Source organism: Rhincodon typus, chromosome 5 (genome assembly GCF_021869965.1).
Source record: "Rhincodon typus isolate 14 chromosome 5, sRhiTyp1.1, whole genome shotgun sequence".
NCBI lineage: Eukaryota > Metazoa > Chordata > Chondrichthyes > Orectolobiformes > Rhincodontidae > Rhincodon > Rhincodon typus.
Window position 1 is genome coordinate 85,773,545 of NC_063336.1, and position 21,087 is coordinate 85,794,631.

At 41.7% G+C, this 21,087-nt stretch overlaps 1 protein-coding gene across 1 annotated transcript in view; it reads right to left on the bottom strand.

The window, feature by feature from the left end:
• nid1a (nidogen 1a) overlaps positions 1 to 21,087 on the bottom strand; it is a 107,681-nt gene that overhangs the window by 12,739 nt on the left and 73,855 nt on the right. Inside the window, exons 12-15 of the mRNA XM_048597089.1 lie at positions 18,022 to 18,240; positions 15,068 to 15,240; positions 7,952 to 8,078; positions 4,823 to 4,994 (exon numbers count right to left, since the gene is read on the bottom strand). Coding sequence (XP_048453046.1) covers positions 4,823 to 4,994; positions 7,952 to 8,078; positions 15,068 to 15,240; positions 18,022 to 18,240 — 691 coding nt within the window. The remainder of the gene's footprint in view (positions 1 to 4,822; positions 4,995 to 7,951; positions 8,079 to 15,067; positions 15,241 to 18,021; positions 18,241 to 21,087) is intronic.

The following is a 21,087-nucleotide window of genomic DNA, read 5'->3' on the forward strand; positions in this document are numbered from 1 at the left end:
CAGCTCTACACTTTGTTATCTCTTTTCTGGTGATTGATCCTCCTTATTACCATTTCCCCTTTAAGGAGAATAATCCCATCTCTTTTTATCTTGTTACATATCTGAATTCTCTCACCCTTGGTACAATTTCATCAAGTCTCCTCTGCACCTACACTTACACTATAAAACACAAAACATTTGTTACGACAATTTTAATATATTTGTTGTAAAAGATTAGTGTCAATGTTTTAGCTGCCCACCCCAACATGCTCCTACATCAGAACCAGAACTGCTGTCATAAGATCCTGTGCTCTGACCAGTGTTCAGCTGAACTCCAATCTACGTGAACCAGAAACATGATCCATTGCTGTTGACACTGACCAGATTTCCCTCATTTCCTTATTCAGCTTGCAACAGCTACTCTCCCTCGATAACAATTTCTCTCATATTTGCTTAGCAATTTTTGACTCGTGTTATATTAAAAAAATCAGCTGTGCTCAGCACGACAGTCTTTCAATACTTCAAAAACAGAACCAAAAAGGCACACAGTACAAAACTATCTATTATACAAGGCTTGGAGTGCACCACATGTGAGATTCAAACACAGTGGGATGCAGTTGGAGTCACAAATGTGCCATACCAGATCTCCACACACAGGAACTGCATCTTACTCTTTTATGTTTAATGAAACACAATTAGCCAGCAGAACAGGAAACAAGAGCATCCCGAGACCAGAAAAATCTGTTCCACTGAAGTTCTGAATGGGATAAACTATAGCCGATGAAGTTTATTGTGGATAAGTTATATTTTACATTCACTACTGGGTTGTGGATGTTGCTTGTCTACTGTTCGTTCCTAATTACGCTGTGGTTTTAGTGAGCTACCTTCTTGATCCACTGGTGGTGGTTTGATATGACTAAGTGGCTTGTGTGGGTCACTTCCATGAACAGCTAATCACATTAACGTGAAAATGAAGTCACATACAGGCACAAACTGGCCACAGATGAAAGGTTTTGCAATTCACAAAGGACATTAGTGAACAAATTGGATTAACATGCTGCAAAGGACCTCTCCTGTTTTTTATTCTTCGTAGGATCCACAACCTGAACGCACAATTCTACTTGGCTTTATGGGACACTAAAAACTGAAAGTACTTTAAACTTACTGGAGCCTGCCACCCTACCCAGGACCTTCCCCACCATGTGCCCGCCACCATTGGCCATGTGGCCACCTTCGGAGCACCCACGGACTCCACGGATGATGTCACATCCGCTGCCACCGCCCAGTAAACCACTTCCGGTACAGCCAACGCCATCAACACCGCTGCTGATGCCGCCGCCTCCGTTTCCGAGGACATCACTGCCACCAACATCCAAGATTTACCGGCCTACGTCACTCCGCCCACTACCGATGCCGACATTGCTCCGCCCACGTCGCTCCGCCCACCGCCTCCACAGCCAGCAGCTCCAAAGGAGACAGTAGCACCCAGCCCTCCCGAGTCTTCACCATCCCCCCAGACCTCCCACTTACTGAGGACGAACGGTCAGTCCTCAGGAAAGGGCTCACCTTTGTCCCCCTCCACCCAAACATCAACGAATACTACTCACGTTTGGATGTTGAACAGTTTTTCCGCCGCCTCCGCGCTTACTTCTTTAACCGTGAGCCTAACCCTCCCTCTACAGACCCCTTCTCCTGCCTCCAACACACCCCCTCCTCCTGGACACCACCCCAAGGCCTCCTACCCTCCCTCAACCTCTTCATCTCCAACTGCCATCGAGACATCAATCGCCTCAACCTCTCCACCCCTCTCACCCACTCCAACCTCTCCCCCACAGAACGTGCAGCCCTCCACCCCCTCCACTCCAATCCCAACCTCACCATAAAACCCACGGACAAGGGAGGAGCAGTTGTAGTATGGCGCACTGACCTCTACATTGCCGAGGCCAGGCGCCAACTCTCCGACACCTCGTCATACCGCCTCCTTGATCATGACCCCACCCCCGACCACCAAACCCATCTCCCAAACCATCCACAACCTCATCACTTCAGGTGACCTCCCACCCACAGCCTCTAACCTCGTCGTTCCCCAACCCCACACCGCCTGTTTCTATCTCCTTCCCAAAATCCACAAACCTGACTGCCCTGGTCGACCCATTGTCTCCGCCTGCTCCTGCCCCACCAAACTCATCTCCACTTATATCGACTCCATTTTCTCCCCCTTGGGGTCCAGGAAACTCCCCACCTACGTCTGTGACACCACCCACGCCCTCCAAAACCTCCGATTCCCTGGTCCCCAACACCTCATCTTTACCATGGATGTCCAGTCCCTGTACACTTGCATTCCCCATGCAGATGGCCTAAAGGCCCTCTGCTTATTCCTGTCCCGCAGGCCCGACCAGTCCCCCTCCACTGACACCCTCATCTGCTTAGCTGAACTCATCCTCACCCTTAACAACTTCTCCTTCAATTCCTCCCACTTCCTACAGACAAAGGGGGTGGCCATGGGAACCCACATGGGACCAAGCTATGCCTGCCTCTTTATTGGATATGCAGAATAATCCCTCTTCCAAAGCTATACTGGCCCTATCCCCCACCTCTTCCTCCGTTACATCAATGACTGTATCGGCGCCGCCTCGTGCTCCCACGAGGAGCTCGAACAGTTCATCCACTTCACTAACACCTTCCACCCCAACCTTAAGTTCACCTGGACCATCTCTGATACCTCTCTCTCCTTCCTGGACCTCTCTGTCTCCATCTCTGGCATCCACCTGGAAACCGATATCCATTTCAAGCCTACCGACTCCCACAGCTACCTAGAATACACCTCCTCTCACCCACCTTCCTGCAAAGAGGCCATCCCCTATTCCCAATTCCTTCGCCTCTGCCGCATCTGCTCCCGAGATGAGGCATTCCACTCCTGGACATCCCAGATGTCCTCGTTTTTCAAGGACCGCAATGTCCCCTCCACAGTGGTCGAAAACGCCCTCGACCGTGTCTCTCGCATTTCCCGCAACTCATCCCTCCCACCCCCTACCCGCAATAACAACCAAAACAGAATCCCCCTCGTCCTCACGTACCACCCCACCAACCTCCGAATCCAATGCATCATCCTCCGACACTTCCGCCATCTGCAATCTGACCCCACTACCAAAGACATTTTTCCCTCCCCACCCTTATCTGCTTTCCAGAGGGATCATTCTCTCCGTGACTTCCTTGTCCGCTCCATACTCCCCAGCAGCCCCACAATCCCCGGCACTTTTCCCTGCAACCGCAGGAAGTGCTACATCTCCCCCCTCACCCCCATCCCAGGCCCTAAGAAAACCTTCCACATCAAACAGATGTTCACCTGCACATCTGCTAATGTGGTACACTATATCTGCTGTTCCCGTTTTGGCCTCCTCTACATCGGGGAAACCAAGTGCAGGCTTGGGGACCGCTTTGTGGGACACCTACGCTCGGTTCGCAATAAACAACTGCACCTCCCAGTCGCGAACCATTTCAACTCCCCCTCCCACTCCTTGGACGACATGTCCATCCTGGGCCTCCTGCATTGCCACAATGATGCCACCCAAAGGCTGCAGGAACAGTATCTCATATTTTGCTTGGGAACCCTGCAGCCCAAGGGTATCAATGTGGACTTCACAAGTTTCAAAATCTCCCCTCCCCCGACCGCATCCCAAAACCAGCCCAGCTCGTCCCCGCCTCCCTAACCATTCCTCCCACCTCAAGCCCCACCCCATCTCCTACCCACTAACCTCATCCTGCCTCCTTGACCTGTCTGTCCTCCCTGGACCGACCTATCCCCTCCCCAACGCCCATCTACATTCACCTTTACTGGCTCCAACCCCGCCTCTTTGACCTGTCTGTCTCCTCTCCACCTATCTTCTCCTTTATCCATCTTCTATCCACCTCCCCCTTTCTCCCTATTTATTTCAGAATCCCCTTCCCTTCCCCCATTTCTGAAGAAGGGTCTCGACCCAAAATGTCAGCTTTCCTGCTCCTCTGATGCTGCTTGGCCTGCTGTGTTCATCCAGCTCTACACCTTGTTATCTCAGATTCTCCAGCATCGGCAGTTCCTACTACCTCTCTCCAACAGCTTCATGATTACTTTTACTGACCACTGAGTGATCACATTTTCTTCCACCAGAATCTGTGTAAAGTTGTGAATTATGTGCTTCCTTCTGTTCATTAAAGGTAGTTTAATGTCAACTGGTAGAAATGTTACCTGACAGTTGTTGGGAGTTAACTGGTTCAATTGAATCATGTTGAATCATGAAGATATAGAAACCGGGATGGCCATTTGTACTTTTGCTGACGCTTTATAAGAGCCACCTACTAGTCCCACTCTTCTTTCCTCCTGTGCGTGAAAGGATTTTTCCCCCCAGTTATGCCATTTTTCAAATGAATGAAAGACAAAATAATTTACTTTTAAAATAGATAGCAGCTACAGCATCAGAATCCAATTTATGTTTTGGATGGGCGGGGATACAGCCAGCTTTCTAAACACCACTCTGGGGCTTTTCAAAAGGGAACCAATGAAAAGAGCAGAGAAATATTGGTTTGAGTCAATAGCGAGGCATTGATATTGATGGTAACCTCATAAACCAGGTACCCACCTTTCAAACATTTCCTTAAAAAAAAAATGACTGTGGAATTGCATGAATCCAAGGTATTTAGAATTCATAACAAGAGGCGCAAGGAAGGAACTCCTTGTACTTAGTTGGCCTGGAAATGCTTCAGGGCATTGAGGATGAGAAAAGCACTGAGGGAATGCAACTTCTTTCTTCCTGATGCATTTTGAGGATTTAAAGGAGGTTGGGAGAGCTTTCATTCTTGTACGTACCCATGGACAGGATCTGCAACAATTGCTCTTGGGTTCACAAGGTCATCAGTAAAGAGCACCCGCCTCTGGTCTCCGTCCATTCTAGCCACTTCAATTCTGTCCAGTCCAGAGTCTGTCCAGAAGATGTTGCGGCCCAAATGATCGACAGCTATTCCTTCAGGGCTCTCCAGATCTTTAACACAATAACATAGACAAGTAAAGTCCTAGCACATAGCAAGTGAAGATCCAAACAAACATGACCCAGAGCAGATATCAAATTAAAATGTTGATATTAAAACTACTGTATCATTACAAGTTAATCAAGGAATCTAAGCCATTTCCCACTCTCAGCATATTAACTATCTTCCACTATTAGTATATTAGCAGTCTTTAACTGGAGAACTTTTATTTATATAACTGGAATCTCTCCTCCAAGGTGAATGACACAGACTGTGTCAGTATTTCTCATTTGAGAGAAGTGGAAATAGCAGAAGCTCAAATCTATGAGCATGTTCAAGACAGACATCGATAGATTTCTGCATACTAATGACATCAAGAGATATGGGCAGGGTGGAGTAAAATAGCAGAGATAGATGATCAGTGGGCCTTCTGCTCCTTTTACCCTGCCATTGTTTGAAAGAGGTTTAAGTATAAGAATAACAAGTGAGGGAGACCTTGGATCAGAGCAGTATTATATTTAAAAGCAAAACAAAACTTCATAGAAAAAGTTTAGTTCTCCAAGTTTCAAACTTCCAGATTTTGTAAAATGTAGAAATTCTTTAGAAATTAGTCTCTGTTTCCTCATCCCAAAGTGACATTTGCAGTTTACGTAGGACAGGTGACCAAATAATTGACAATTCACCTTAAAGGAAAAGGGAGTGTCAAGAGATGGAGGCACTGAGGAGGGAATTCAGGAGCTTTCAATCTGGGCACCTGAAGGTGCAGCACTTACAATGGAGCAACAGAAGTCAGTAATGATCAAAAGACCAGAATTTGAAGTATGCAGAGTTCTTGGAGGTTGAGGGAGTGGAGCTAGTTACAGAGATTAGGAGGGAATGAGGCAATGGAGGGATTTAAATAATAGGGCATTCAACATTTATACCAATAAAGACCACCAGGAGGTTGAGAGTCAGAATGTCAGCAATGAGCAATGTTGAGCAATGTCTGTGTGTATCTATCTTGTAAGAATCCAACACCCTTGCTTATTTCTGTAACTTCTGTGTAGAAACTATTCACATCAACAGATGGTCACTGTATGGACAAATAACCAGAGAAGCAGTGTCCACATATGATAACTGAATATTCTTTGGAGGGGGCGAGGGTGTTCCGACAGAATACTGCTCCTTTGTGGTTACAGTTTAGGGCTAGGCTACGGCACAAATGCAATAAATAAGTTGCATATTAAAACAAAGCTGGGGTTTGGCAGATTGGATCTGGGATCAAAGCTACAGACAATGACACATTTGTTTTCCAGATTGTAAAGACCAAGCATAATTACCCGGAGTACTATATGGAAGTACTGTTGAATTAAACATTTAATCCTGGTAACCAAAATCACAGATTACACAAACAAGAAAAAGAACACATTGTGATTAACAAGTTATAGTGTAGGCTTAGAGGCTACGCCCACCAGGTCTCAACTGATACTGCAGCCTGGGAGACCATAGGAAATTAGGAAAGTCAGCATCCAGAACTCGATCACAAAGTCAAGTTGTTTTGATCTTGGCATGTAGGTGTTGTTGGCAGGGCCACATTTATTTCCAATCCTCTCGTCGCCCTGATAGGTGATGGTGCACCTTCTCTTTGCACAACTACAGATATCATCATGGCAAGGGTGCAATCATGCAGAGTTTAATTGAACATGGAGTGAATTCCTAGCAGAATAGGCAGTCAGATAGGAAATGCAATTTGAGACAGAGATGGATCAAGGTCAGAAAAGTAGATAGGAAAATCAAGAAAGAAAAGTATACTTCTAACAAAAAAACTCTGAAAAGCACAAATAAACAGACACACCAGGCAGGTGGATAAAAGATACATGACACCAGGATCTCATTGTTTATAAATAGGGACTTGGAGTACAACAGCAAAAAGTGAAGAAACACATTGATTCTTGATAACTAGAATGCAACAGTTTCAGACACTCAAGATACCAGAACTATTTGTACAAAAAAAATTTCAAGATTGATAAAGGAATTTGCAGCATCAGTGATGAGGACAGTCAATTTAAAATACACATTAAATTCATAGAAAGAGAGAGAAACATTTCTTTATTCAGATTTTTGCTACATGAAGGAGCTGGGATCAATGCAGTTTAAAAAAAACCTGGATAAATATTTGAGGCAGATAACAATTTAGAACTAGAGAGGTAAAGGGACAATGTAAATAGTTTGCCCTAACAAAGGTCCAGCCTAAACATAACGGACAACCGTTAGATTTGTTAAGTGCTTAAATCAGATAAGATCAAATGAGCAAGAAAAATCACAATTCCAATCTAATTGCTGCGGCCCTGAATTTCAGACAATATCCTTAATTTGATTTTTTGTAACCAACAGTGATTATCCATAATAGAGTTTGGCTGCCGCGCTTGCATAGATGTGGCTGTGACAGGACAGGCCTACTATATTACTGCATTCCGTGCTCTAGCTAGGAGGCAGCGGTAGTGGACCTGTCATCTCCAACCATCACCTGTCCTGCTCCCTCCACTTCAATCTGATCCCATCATTCACCAATACAGATATTAACGTCAGACATTTCCACAGTGCCATTCCCTTCTGTCAACTCCATGGCACGTGCACTCTTTGCGTGACCTAGTGGAGCATTCATAAAAATTGGCCTTTAAAAAAAGCAAATGGAATGGGATATTTCCTGTTTAATAGTGAGGCAAGGCCTAAACTTTACTGCCTCATCCAAAAGACAGCATCGCCAACAACGCAGCACTTGTTCAGGAGTGTAGTAGGAAATGAACTCAACCTCCTGACTCAGTGGATATACCACCAACTAAACCACAAATGATGCAGAAAGGCATGCAATACCAATTAACCATGTGCCAAATAACTCCATTGAAAATTGAGATTAAATCTACAGACATGATTTGGACTGGCTTCAAAAAAAAAAAGGTGGGCCTAGTGGAGACTTCATTTCCATACCAACCTATTCCAATGATAGTAGAGGGCTCCCCTCCGTGGAGGCTGGCTCGATTGATAGTGCGGCCTGCAATGTCAGTCCAGTACACCATCTTCTCTACACAGTCATATGCGACACCAATGACCACTTTATCCTATAAGCAGAAGAAATAACAAGTTAAACTGAGACCAGATACTTTGTAGGACAGTGAAAGAAGACTCATGTGAATAATTTAGTGACTTGTGACAAGGAATCATTGAAGTGATTATCATTACAGCAATTATGTCCAAGAGTTTCGCCTTCAAAGAGCTTTGGGAGTGAAATATGAACTAACTTCATGTTCTACTAAATTTCACCTCTACCTGGTTGCTGACTTTAACAGTTCTTCCAAATTAGAGGCCAATAAATTTCAAACAAGGCAAATTAATCAATGAGGAACATGAGAATAAATTCATGTCTGAGCCTTTGAAGACGGGGCTGCCAGGACCCAGTGTTACGCGTGGCCTTTCTGGACGCAAATGTTTTCACCAAACATGCACTTCTGCATTCCAATGATGCCTTTATGGACTGTGATAGTTTCTTCCAGATGCTGACAAAACATATACATCGTAGTCAGATTTAATCCAAAGTTAAATTTTACTCCAAATACTCTCCCAGCTGTGAACATTCCCACACCAAATAACATCTGGCTTAGACACAGGAACTCTGAGCTGCTGCTAGGCAAATTAATTCACTACATCAACCTAGTTTCACTACCTTATGTCAAACACGGCTCAGTTGGAACTTCCTTGCCATAGTATATTTTGGTTCAGGATTCACACTATGACTGGAAAAATCCAGGTTGACACTCCAATATTGCAGTATTGAGGGGGTGCTGTTTTATCACAGGTACCGTCTTATGGTTAAGACGTTAAAACAAGATCCCACCTGCCCTGACAGGAGGATCTAAAAGCTATTGTGGTACAATTTTGAAAAAAAACCCAGAGAGATACTTGTGGTTATTATTTATTTCTCTATAAACATCACAAATACAGATTGTATGGTATAAAATTACATTGCTGTATGCCTGAATTTGTTGGGGGCAAATTGGGAGGTCTGTTTCATACATTACAAGTGACCACACTTTGGATGGCTGTAAAGTGCTTTGAAAGATGCGGAGACTGCAAAATTGACTACATAAACAAAAGCTTTAAACCCCCTTTAATCCAATACTATACATAAATAAAAATGAAGCATCTGCAGAAAGACACAATGCATGAATGCTTTCTCCATACCAAGAAAACTGCAACTCCTGCTTCTGTTATTGTTGGTTCTCCCCAGCCTTCAACCTGGTAGTGCACCACCACTGGATCAGCAACATGAACATAAATAGCACCTGGAACTAAGTAAAATGTCCCAAGGCACTTTATATAGAATGCTTCAGGCATAAAATTGACACAAGGCCAAATAACAAGATGTTAGAACAAATCACCAAAATCTTGGTCCAGAACATGGATTTTGAAAGGATTAAAGGAGAAGGGAGGCAGAATGATGAAGATTTTTAGGGAGGAAATCCCAGAATTTTGGGCATAGGCAGCTGTGAGCATGGGATGAAAAATCGGGAATACTCAAGAGGCCAGACCAGAAGAATACAGAGTTCTCAGTGTGTTGGAAGGCTGAAACAAGTTACAGAAATAAAAAAGGGGAAAGATCAATGAATGATTTGAAAACAAGCCATACATGACATACAAAACCTCCAGGATTATTATCACTTTTATAATGCTAACTGTGTTTTGAAAATTAGCAGACGGAGGGGTTTCTACTGTTGGACCACAATGGTTGGCCCATTGGCACAGTCTTTCTACAGATCTAAAGTAATTTCTTTGGAACAAAGCCTGCAGAAGTAACAATGTTTCAGACCTCACAATCAGTGGTGACACAAAAGGAAGTGCTCACCAGTGACCTCAAAGAAAGCTGACCAAAAAGATCTAGCAATTTTTGTGGTATGAATTACCCCTTTCCTGACCCCAGTTTGATTGGGATAGCAAAACAAGGGGATCATGAGGCATCCTGATGATGCAGTAATGCCACCAACTCGAATAAGCAGTCAACCACAGTGGAGTATTCTCACAGATAGAAAATAAGGAAGCAAAGTACCTTGACTTTTCACTTTCAATCAAAAACTTTAAAAACAGCAAAATAGATGATTCAGGCACATGGTATTAAGGTAGAAGTTGAAATATAAACAAACGTATTAAAACAAGAAAAAGTTAAATGTGATTGCTATAAAAGAATCAAATTGGAGAAATTTGTCATTCCAAATATAAAACTAGCTTTCCACAGTCAATTAAGGCTCCTCAGCTGAATTTTATGCAGTTACATTTCATTGAACAAAGTGCAACATTTGTTAGGGATTTACAAATAGCATAATTGCATTTGGTTAGTGATCTCTACTTGCTTGCCATGCAGGGAAGTTTCAACAACGTAACCAGGAAGCAGGGTAAAATCAATGGCAGCAACTTCTGGATTCCCACACAAACCTGCACATGTGCAAACTTCATAAGTTTTTGCCAATTGCAGAGTAATGACTACAAACATTGTGGCAGTATTAATAGCAAAATTGTCAAAGTGTGGACCATTGATTGGATTTAGCAAATTGCTGCCAGTTAACACTGGAAGACACATGAACTGGAACAGACATAAAATTCCAAGTTAACATTTGCTATGTAGTTTGGCTTTTGGACAAGTTTATTGAAGTCTGCCTCATGTTTGGATGATACTTGATTGTTGCACAAAATGTAATCATTCACAACAAAATACATTTCGACATAACTATGCTCATATAATTTCATCAACACAAATGGAAAAAATAAGTCACTTGGATGGGAAAGTGTTTTTTGTTTTTAACTTCTTGATTTTTTTTTCCAAAGACAAACATGACTACTGAAACCTCTTCCAAATATTGCAGAAGGACTTTGAATACCACTTCAAAATATATTTTTTTTAAAACACCGAGTTCTGCATATATTTTGAACAATGTAGCACGTATAGTAGACTGCCCTTAGCACATTAATCAATTAGTACACAATGATATCAACTCCCAATATAGCGAAGCATCATTTCTTTTATGCAATAGTATGGGTAGGACACACAATTTTTCAGCCATTCTCTTTTGTTGCAGTTATACAGAGCAAACCACTTTGAATGCTGTGCCGAAATAAATAATTTGAGGATGGCCAACGTGTTATCTGAATCAATATTCTTCACCTACTCATCTTCCCTCCAAGAGAATAATGGCCCACTGTAAACTTGATATTTTATGTTAGCACAAATTCTATAGTATTCTGCAATATTGGCTGATGACAACATGTGCAAGTATTGTGAACCGTGAATAGGTGACTTCAAGACGGATACAGGCAGGCTGGTGGAATGGCAGATGTGGGGCAGATGTGATTTGATGCAAAGAAGTGAGAAATGATACATTTTGAAAGGAAGCACAAGGAAAAGTAATATAAAAAATACTAACATGGGTGCAGGAGCAAAAGGACCTAGGAGTATATTACTGAAATTATTGAAGGCAGTAAACAAATCCAGAAAGTAGTTAAAAAGATGTATAGTATCTTGGGCTTTATGAATAGAGACAGACCACAAAAACAAAGGATTTATGATGAATGTTTAGTTCAGCTTCAGCTGGAGTATTGTGTTCAATTCAGGGCATCACACTAGGATGTGATGGCACTGGAGAAGGTGCAGAAAAGATACAAGAGTTCAGAGATGAGAGACTGTCATGTAAATAGATTGGCAAAGCTGGAGTTATTCACCTTTAAAAAGGTTGACAGGAGATTTGATAGAAGTACTCAAAATCATGAGAGGTCAAGTCAGAGTAAATAATCAGGAACCACTCCCATTAGCAGAAGGGTTAAGAACATGAATACACAGATTTCAAGGTAATCAACAGAAGAACTAGGGAAGTTATGAGATAACTTTTTAAGTGCTGAGAGTCTAGAACATATGAAATAGGAAGATGAGCAGGCCGTTCAGTCCCTTGAGCCCAGTCATTATTCAATAGAATTGTGGCTAATCTGATTGTGACCTCAACTCCACCTTCCAGACAACGTGTGATAATCTCCCTTGTTAGTTAAGAATCTGTTTTCCTCTGTTTTAAAACTATCCAATGACCCTGCCTCCACTGCTCTCTGGAGGAGTTTGACAGACTCATGACTTTTCCAGACAATGTACACTTGAATGCAATTTGGAAGCAGATATAATTGTGGCTTTCAAAAAGGAATTGCATAATTATCTAAAGAGAAAGATTTTTTGCGAGGCTAAGGGGAAATGGCAGGGAGAGTGGAACGAGCTCTGTGTGTAGCTCTTACAGAGGCAATGGGAGAAGCAAGAACCAGCACAGAAATAGTGGGAGAATCAATGTCATTGTTCTGCTTCATAAAGTGACTGTATTCTATAAAATATTCTGAAATATCCTTGCATCACCCCACGCTTGAAAATTGCTCACAATCGTCCCGATGAAACCTAACTAACAAAATAAAAAGTTTTCCCAAAGGTTCCTCATTTTTGTACTCTATGCCTGTATCTATAAAGCCTGGTATCAGTACTTTTTAAAAATATAAACTGTTTCACGAACTTGTCTGCTACTTTCAAAAGGATCTGCATCCATACAGCCCTGGGTCACTCTGCTCCTGCACTCCCTTTATTGTTGTACCATTTAGTTTACGTTGCCTCTCCTTATTTTTCCTTCTAATAGAGAAACTTGAGACAAAGCAACTGTTCTCATTTGTTTCTGTCGATACCCATTAATACAGAATATGCAGAAAGAACGCATGTTTTCAGATACTCTTGTGCCTTTTGTGGATTTTTACGACAGGTCAATGGCAGCATATCTGTATGTCTGTGAGGGGAGGGGGAAAGAGGAGGGATAGTGAAGGAGTGACATTAAACAGCTGCTGACCTCTATGCTCAGTTAATGAGGGAGCTGGAGGGGAGGAGCTTGTGGGGGTGCAAACTGGAAATGGAGTGGGGGCTGGGCAGCGCTACCTTTAACAGTGCTTCAGAGCACACTGCCAAATCTGGCCAAAGACCAGCTGTCTTCACATTCTTGCTTAGACATTGGATAGCAGTAAAATCTGTTCAGGTAGGCGCACACTAATAACATATTGCAGAATCCTCTGGATACAAATAAAATTATACCCCTTGAGGTAATGGAATTCTTTTGCTCAGATAGTAAAGTAATCAATACTACTACTTCAGAATCAGCAAGCAATCCCAATAAAAATGACCAAATAAAATGTCTGCAAGTTCCTGCCATTCTCCAAAAGGTAGGTGTTTTAAAAAAATGGCAGTGACCAAATTAATTGCCTTCAGTTGTCCATACGTCTCAAAGCCTTCCAGTTAGGAGCGTAAGCATTTAACCATGTGAGCCACAGTGGACATTGTACAGCGTGCAACTTGTTCAAGATCTCTATCAATACAGTTGGTTCTTGCACAATGCCATCTTTAACTGCTCCAATGTTGATGACTCTACCTTCAGCCACAAAGGCCTTAGCTTGAAACTTTCTCCCTACACATCTCCAAGTCGCTCCTACTTTGAGATATTGTTAAAATCTGCCTCTTGGACCAAGCTTTTGGTCAGCATTGCTAATATCTCTGGTTGAGGACAGGTGTCAATTTTCACCTGATTAGGCTCCTGTGGATGACCGTGAGACATTTACAAAGTTAAAGCTCCACATACATAGGTTTTGCTGTCGCAGTAACAGAAACAAACTGAATGCGAGTTCAAACCTGATTGATCCCTGGGAGGAGAAACATCCGCAAATCAGACACTAAATAACCTCTGCTCAAAGGGGCACGGATGGGCAAGAGAGAATAAGGTTAGCATCATTTTAACAAGAGCAACATAGAGAAAGAATAGTGTTGAGAAGAGTGACGTGCTGCCGAAGTTTTACACTTTGCATTCATCAGGACAAATGTAAGAATGTCAAATTTTGGTGGCACGGCGGTTCAGTGGTTAGCACTGCTGCTTCACAGCGCCAGGGATCCGGGTTCAATTCCAGCCTCGGGCGACTGTGTGGAGTTCGCACATTCTCCCCGTGTCTGTGTGGATTTCCTCCGGGTGCTCCAATTTCCTCCCACAATCCAAAGATGTGCGGGTTAGGTGGATTGGCCATGCCAAATTGCCCATGGTGTTCAGGGATGTGTAGATTAGGTGGGTTATAGGGGGAATGGGTCTGGATGGGATGCACTGAGGGTCGATGTGGACTTGTTGGGCCGAAGGGCCTGTTTCCACACTGTAGGGATTCTATGATTCTATTCAACTGATGATGACAATTTGTACTACAGGAAAAAATGTGCTGATTGGTTAACAGTTTGACTGATTGCCTGAAGCTTACCATGCAGACAGCAATGAGCAACTATGGGCTCTTCAAGCTCCCGAATAATTCAAAAAGGAGAACGTATTCCTTGGGTTTGCACAGAACAGGTCCCTGTGTATGAATTTCTTAAAAAAATTATTTGATCATCTTAAATTTGGCACTCAAGTGCGAGGTGGTAAACTTCAGCAACTTGTCTGTCTTTTCAATAATATTCAATTTCTGTACTAACAAGTGACTGTTTTTACAAAAAGGCATGAACCTGCTTTAAAATACCACTTTTTTATGACCTCAAGATGATCCAATGCACCTCTGGTCAATTAATTAATTTTTGAAATACAGTTACTGTCATAATGCAGGAAGCACAGAGAGACAACTTGCACAAACAGCAACGAATGAATCATTATCTCACTGTTGCTTCTTCTGTCATGCCGTAAAATTTGGTAAGCCCACCCAAAGTCGGACAGGACCCAAGTTTAATGTCTTATTCAAAGTTTAGCACTTCCAAGACTGCATTTCTCCCCCAGGACTGCACTGGCAGAGGTGCTGAGAATGCATACTCAAGTTTAGAATAACAGCTTAATCTATTACCTAAACTTGGTACTTGAACATTTTGATAACAAATTAGTTACAAGATGGCAACACCACGTACATTGGATCAGTTAAATGTTTAAAATAAAATTCATGAAAATTCTGCACAGATCATCAGAAAACTGTTCTGTTACACTGCATGTATCTAGCAGATTTTTGATGAAGTAAGAAGTTTTGACACACTGCTTACAGGAATGTGAAGTAAAGTCTTTGCTTCATTTTTCTTCAGGCTGGAACCCTCCACTGGGATGTGATCTATTTTTCCACTTTGTGCATAGAGGAGGTGTGTGCCTGGGGGCAGTGGAATAACATCTGGTCTAGGTGTGGGCCCAACTATAACAGTAGGAGTGACTGTCTCAAGGCCTGTCAGAACAGTGGAAGGAAACCAGACGGTCAGGTTTAGATAGCACTACATCACACCATTTAAACAAAAGCATGTTCAGGGCAGTACATAAATTAATTCAGCCAGTCTTTTCTTCAGAAATGGGATAGAATACTAAAGTATCAGGGTACAGACATTCAAATCATTAAGAGTAACAACATAGGTTTAACAAGGCCATTAAAAATGCAAGTTGGGGTTCTTTTCAAGCCAAATTGAACCGAAAAGCAAGGAAGTTTTGTTGAATTTACTTAGAACTTGGTGAGATCACACTTTCAGAACTGTGGATAAACAAAGTAACAAACGTAATATTGTTTTCCATTATTACAAAAAGAATATTGAGATTTTGGAGAAATGGCAGAGAAGATTTGTAAGGATGATACCAGAGTTGAGAGGTGATAACTATTAGGAAGAAGGTAAATAATGGGGAGTTGCCAGCAGAGTGGTAATATCTTAGGACTAGTAATTGAGAGGCCCAGGCTAAGGCCCTGGGCATACAGGGTCAAATCCCATCATGCCAGCAGCAGAATTTAAATTCAATTAATAAATCTGGAATATAAAGCTAGTCTCTGTAATGACAGCTATTATTGGTTGCTAAAAAAAAAAACCCTTCTGGTTTTTAATACCTGATAGAGAATGAAATCTGCTATCCTTCCCTGATCTGGCCTATATGCAATGCTATATCCAGAGATTATGTTAGAAACAGCAATTCCATGGAGTACTTTTAGACAAGGACAGGATGAATTACAATTTGGAGGAGCAGAAGAGACTTCTCAATGTAATGGGAGTTACTACAAGACTGTGAAAAGGCCAAAGAATTCAGTTCAGAGTGACAGAGACTAACTCAGTTGATGCTTTGTTACAAATCTTTACATCGTTCTTGGCCTTGAACCTTTATCTTTTTTTTTCCTTTATTCATTCACAGGATGAGGGTGTCGCTGGCTAGGCAGCATTTATTGTCCAAGGGGCAGTTAAGAGTCAACCACATTGCTGTGGGTCTGGAGTCACATGTAGGCCAGACCAGGTAAGGATGGTAGTGTCCTTCCCTAAAGGACATTAGTGAACCAGATGGGTTTTTCTGACAATCAGCCACAAATTCACAGTCATCATTAGATCGCTCATTCCAGATATTTATTGAATTCAAATTCCACCATCTGCCATGGTGGGATTCTAACCAGGGTCCCCAAACATTATCTGCATCTCTGGATTAACAGTCCAGCGATAATACCACTAGGCCATTGCCTCTTAGCAGTGCTTCAATAGATTACAATTTTTAAGCTTTCCCAGTCAGAATTTAGCCGTTCACATATTTCCCACGACCATCCTGTTCTCTGTCCTCTATGCAGCTGTACATCAGACAACTGGGAATGTGTACAAACCTTAAAAGGGCAACAGCCTCACCTCCAAACTGAAGACGTGTTTTAATTAAGTGCTATCTTCAGTTTAAGTACAGGCTTGAGACAAAATTACTGTAAGGAGTAAACTCTTCATGCAGCTGTGATTCTGACCTCTGAATGTGGAAACCCTTCTTCAGAAAAGTAGACTATTATATCAAGAGTTGTTTAAAATAAAACACACATCTACTGGGACATTTAAGAATTTGTCTCTCTTGGAGCTGTTTGCCAGATCAAAATATTTCAAGTGCTTTTTTTTTAAAAAAAATAATTTTCACATGATCAAAAATAGTCATCAATCTACTGCTGAAAAGGTTCAGAAAGTGATGATTTTGTTTTTGCACATGTTGCCTTATAAGTATTAAAAGTTCACTTCCCAATTAGTTGTACTATGAATAACACTTACTTGCAAGTATTTACTGCAAGGAATAGCAAATTCCAGAAATACCATCTCTTTTGCAAATGTAGCAGGAGGGCAGGGGGCAAGAAAACCTTTGCGAGGCTCAGACTCAGTCAAGTGCTTGGCTGTATTTATGCACAGACATTCTACTGCAATTCAGTTCTTGTTTCCATATAAGAACGGGAGGAGAGAACTGCAACGTATTAACTGGCCAATCTACCAGTATTCACTGATGCTGCACAAGATAAACTTGCTTCACGAGCAAGCTGAGAACCATGCTTTTAAACTTTCAAGTGGACTAATACTTTCTCAAGCAATGTCACCGGAAGGAATGAGGATAGCAGGAGAAAGTTGGAAGTAAACATTTCAAGCAATTTTATTTCCCATAGGATCTATCAAAATGACCGTATTCGAAAACAACTACACTTAAGCTTTCATTTTACGCAACTGGTGAAGCCGTTCAGCTGTATAAATGGCCCACAAACAAGGAATCCAGCAGTAAATGGAAAATTTTAGATGTACATACTTTCAACTCTATTCAATTTTGACAACTTACACAGGCCTCACTCTTTTCATGCTATCATTAGCAGTGCCTTCAATTATCTAGGCTGTAAGCTCTAAAATTCCCTTGCTAAGCCTCATTCTGCTTCTCATTCCTCATTTATGACCCTCCTTAAAATCTTTGCTCAAGCTTTTGTCATCAATCCAAATGCTCCCTTCTTTGAATCAATATCCCTATCCCGTGAAGCACCTTCATATGACTCACCACATTTAAAAGATGCTAGACAAAAGCAATTTGATGATGTTAGGTAAATATTGTAAACAACACCTAGCCTCTGATAATTCCAATATCACATAAATATTTAGAACATCTACTACTGACGTCTCCGGTTTCAAACTGGGCACTTTAGTGGATTATTTGCATTCATTTTTCATTTCTAATAACTTAACCCAAGAGTGCCAATACTTACATGGGGGTCGCACTCCATGGCTAGTCATGGTTCCTGCAATTTCATTACCATTTGTGTCCACACACCAGCAGCTCTCTTGGTTTGAGAGGCACTGGACTGGCAAGTAATTCCCATGAACATCACACTCAGGGATGTAGAAGCCAGCAGGCCTGGGTCTTCTTGGCTGCAAGTTACTCTGAAAACTGTCCCTGTGAAGCTCACATTGCGTTTTCCCTGAGCCTATTCAGCAACAAATAGAAAATGCAGTAGTTTAAGGGTCGAGTGCACACAGAATGGCCATCTATCCAGCCCATACCCAGTTAAGATATTCAGATAAATCAGACACAAAAATAATATGTTTGAAAAAAACACAGCCTGGTCTTAATAATGTTTTCAAACAGACTCTTTATTTCACTGTTGTCTTGATCCTTAAATTGTTTGCCATACCAACACTAATTTTTTTTTCCAAAGAAGTTGGCAGGTAGAAAACACCTGCCAATCAAATGAGCAGAGGAAGTTTGAAGAAGGATCCGTTCATCATTAATGATTAAATCGATCCCACTGGATAGAACAGTACACTCAAATTCTGTGAAGGCCTAATACCTGCTCTCTTGACTTGTGACGCTGCTCCCATACCCAACCTCCCATCTAATCCTTAATCTTACTGATGTCCATCCATAGTTACCTTCTGGGACTACATTCCAAACCATTCCTAAGTTAACACAAGAAAAAAAGTTAAATGACTCTTAGCTTCTCCAAACAATTTAATTCTGCAAATTCTCTCAAAGTCTGTTCCCCATCCTCCAGTTGAGATTTGTAACTTAGTCTTCATTGGATGGTTGAAGTCATCAATACTATATGGCACCATGGCTTGTTTTCCTTTCTTTCTGGCCACCAAACACGCTCACAAGCCCAGAATGAACCACTTTCAACACAGTCCATCCCAACCTCCTCCACATGATACTATATTCTAATGGTTCCACTTACACCCACCTGTCCATTCAGACCCACTACATGACTAAATGTAAGGCCTAGTGTCCCTGGTCAATACGTATCACTCAATCAATAACATTGAAGCATATGCATGTATTTGTCATTCATGAACAAGTCAGATCAATCTTAAAATGGACTCATTGCACAAAGATATCTCCTCCCAAGATTCTAGGAGTACTTCCAGTATGGCCACAGCTTTCTATTCATAAACCCAACCTAATCATCAGTTCTGAGGAAGTGTCACCGGACCTGAAACGTTAACTCTGTTTTCCCCTCCACAGATGCTGCCAGACCTGCTGAGCTTTTCTAGCAACTTTGTTTTTGTTCCTAATCATCAAACATATATGAACCCTTGGCTAAAAACAACTGGAAGAGCACCCATAACATACTATCCAACATTGGGAAATAAAAGCCAGTCTCTCTGGCTGCCAGTAACAAAGTTACACAGATAGGCTTTTTCAGCTAGTCCAGCTGTCTCCCATGCCCTTTTAAATTCCTGGGAGTAGAATTTTGGTTTGTGCAATCTCTCCTCAGTCCAGATATCATTTTGACAAATTTACCAGATTTACAGTTTCCAAACAGAGTTTGGGAATTGGACAGCCAGCTTTGAATTGGGCCAGCACATAGATACTTCTGCAAGGAACTAAGTGTAGAACAGGCTCAATAAAGTCAAGCCCTACTCGTGAGAACTAGTGTCAAGGTAAGTCAGTCAACATGTTCATGATTAGGACCAAACCATAATTATAAAACTTTCTTATTTCATCCTTCTATGTCTGCTTTCAGGAACTAGTTTGTGGGAGCGAAAGCACCCAGGGAATGAAGTGCGATTATTTTATACCCTGGCTAGACATGCTATTAGGTTATTCTTTTCTGCATGCAAATCCCCTCTAGCTTCCCAGCCACATGGTAGTTTTTATCTCCAACCACAGTCTGCACTACAGTCATGCTTAATGTTTACATGCTGTCAGGTTCTGGAGCTAATTAACAATTTGAGTACACCATTTAACAGGGATTAATTTTTCTCCACTTACTCAGCATGTGCTTATTGAAGTTTCTTTATGGCTTGTAAAATAGGAATCAGTAACATATAGCCGAAACATGTAAAAAATTAACTGGGACATAGTTCCAAAAGACGATTATGGGACATTGGCTCAGATGTGGCTCCAAAACAACCACTGGCTTAATGGCAGTCAAATATTGATGTGAAAACTGTCCAGCAATTTCTCCGGAGGACGTAACTTCTGGATTGTGAATTGCCACCAGTTGGAGGATTAGCATGGTCCACTGTTAGTCTTGTAAACCTACTGAGTGTTTCACAAAAAATGTCGTATATTAATTACCTATTAAATTCGCAGCAGATATTTAGGTATTTAGGGCTGGTACTTAAAGACCCTTTTAATTAGACAATTTATGCTCCTTGATGCCACTTAACTTGCTGGCTAGAAAAAAGTTAACAGCTTGAACCGTGGTGTTTCATTTCTACAGTAATTATTTTTCAAAATTTGATTATTTGTTAAAATTGCTTTCCCTTTTTCTCTTTTCTATCTTTCTTGATTCAATCTTTCCTTCTCTTGATTTCTCTTTCTGTACCCAAATTTGACTCCAACTCATCCTCCTTGGCTGTTACAGAGTCATAGATGCCTACAGCACAGAAAAAAGTCCTTCGGCCCATTGAATCTAGCCAGTCAAAAACGAACACCTAACTCTTCTAATTCCATTTCCCAGCACTTTGCCCATAGTCTTCTATGCATTGGCATTAAATATGCACATCTAATCATTCTTAAATGTTATGGCACTTTCCATCTCTACCACCCTTACTAGTAAGGAGTTCCAGATTCCCACCAACCTCTGGGTGAAAAATGTTTTCCACACATTCCCTTTAAACTTCCTGCCCCTTACCTTAAAGGTATGCCCCAGGTCATTGATCCGTCCACCAAGGGGAAAAGTTTCTTACTGTCTACCTTATCTATGCCTCTCATAACTTCATACATTTTCACACAAAGAGGGAATGAGCCCTACATGAACAAGTGTCCAATTTCCATGGTTTGAGCTTCATTTGTCAGGCATGAATGGCTGTCTTTATGACAGGCAGTT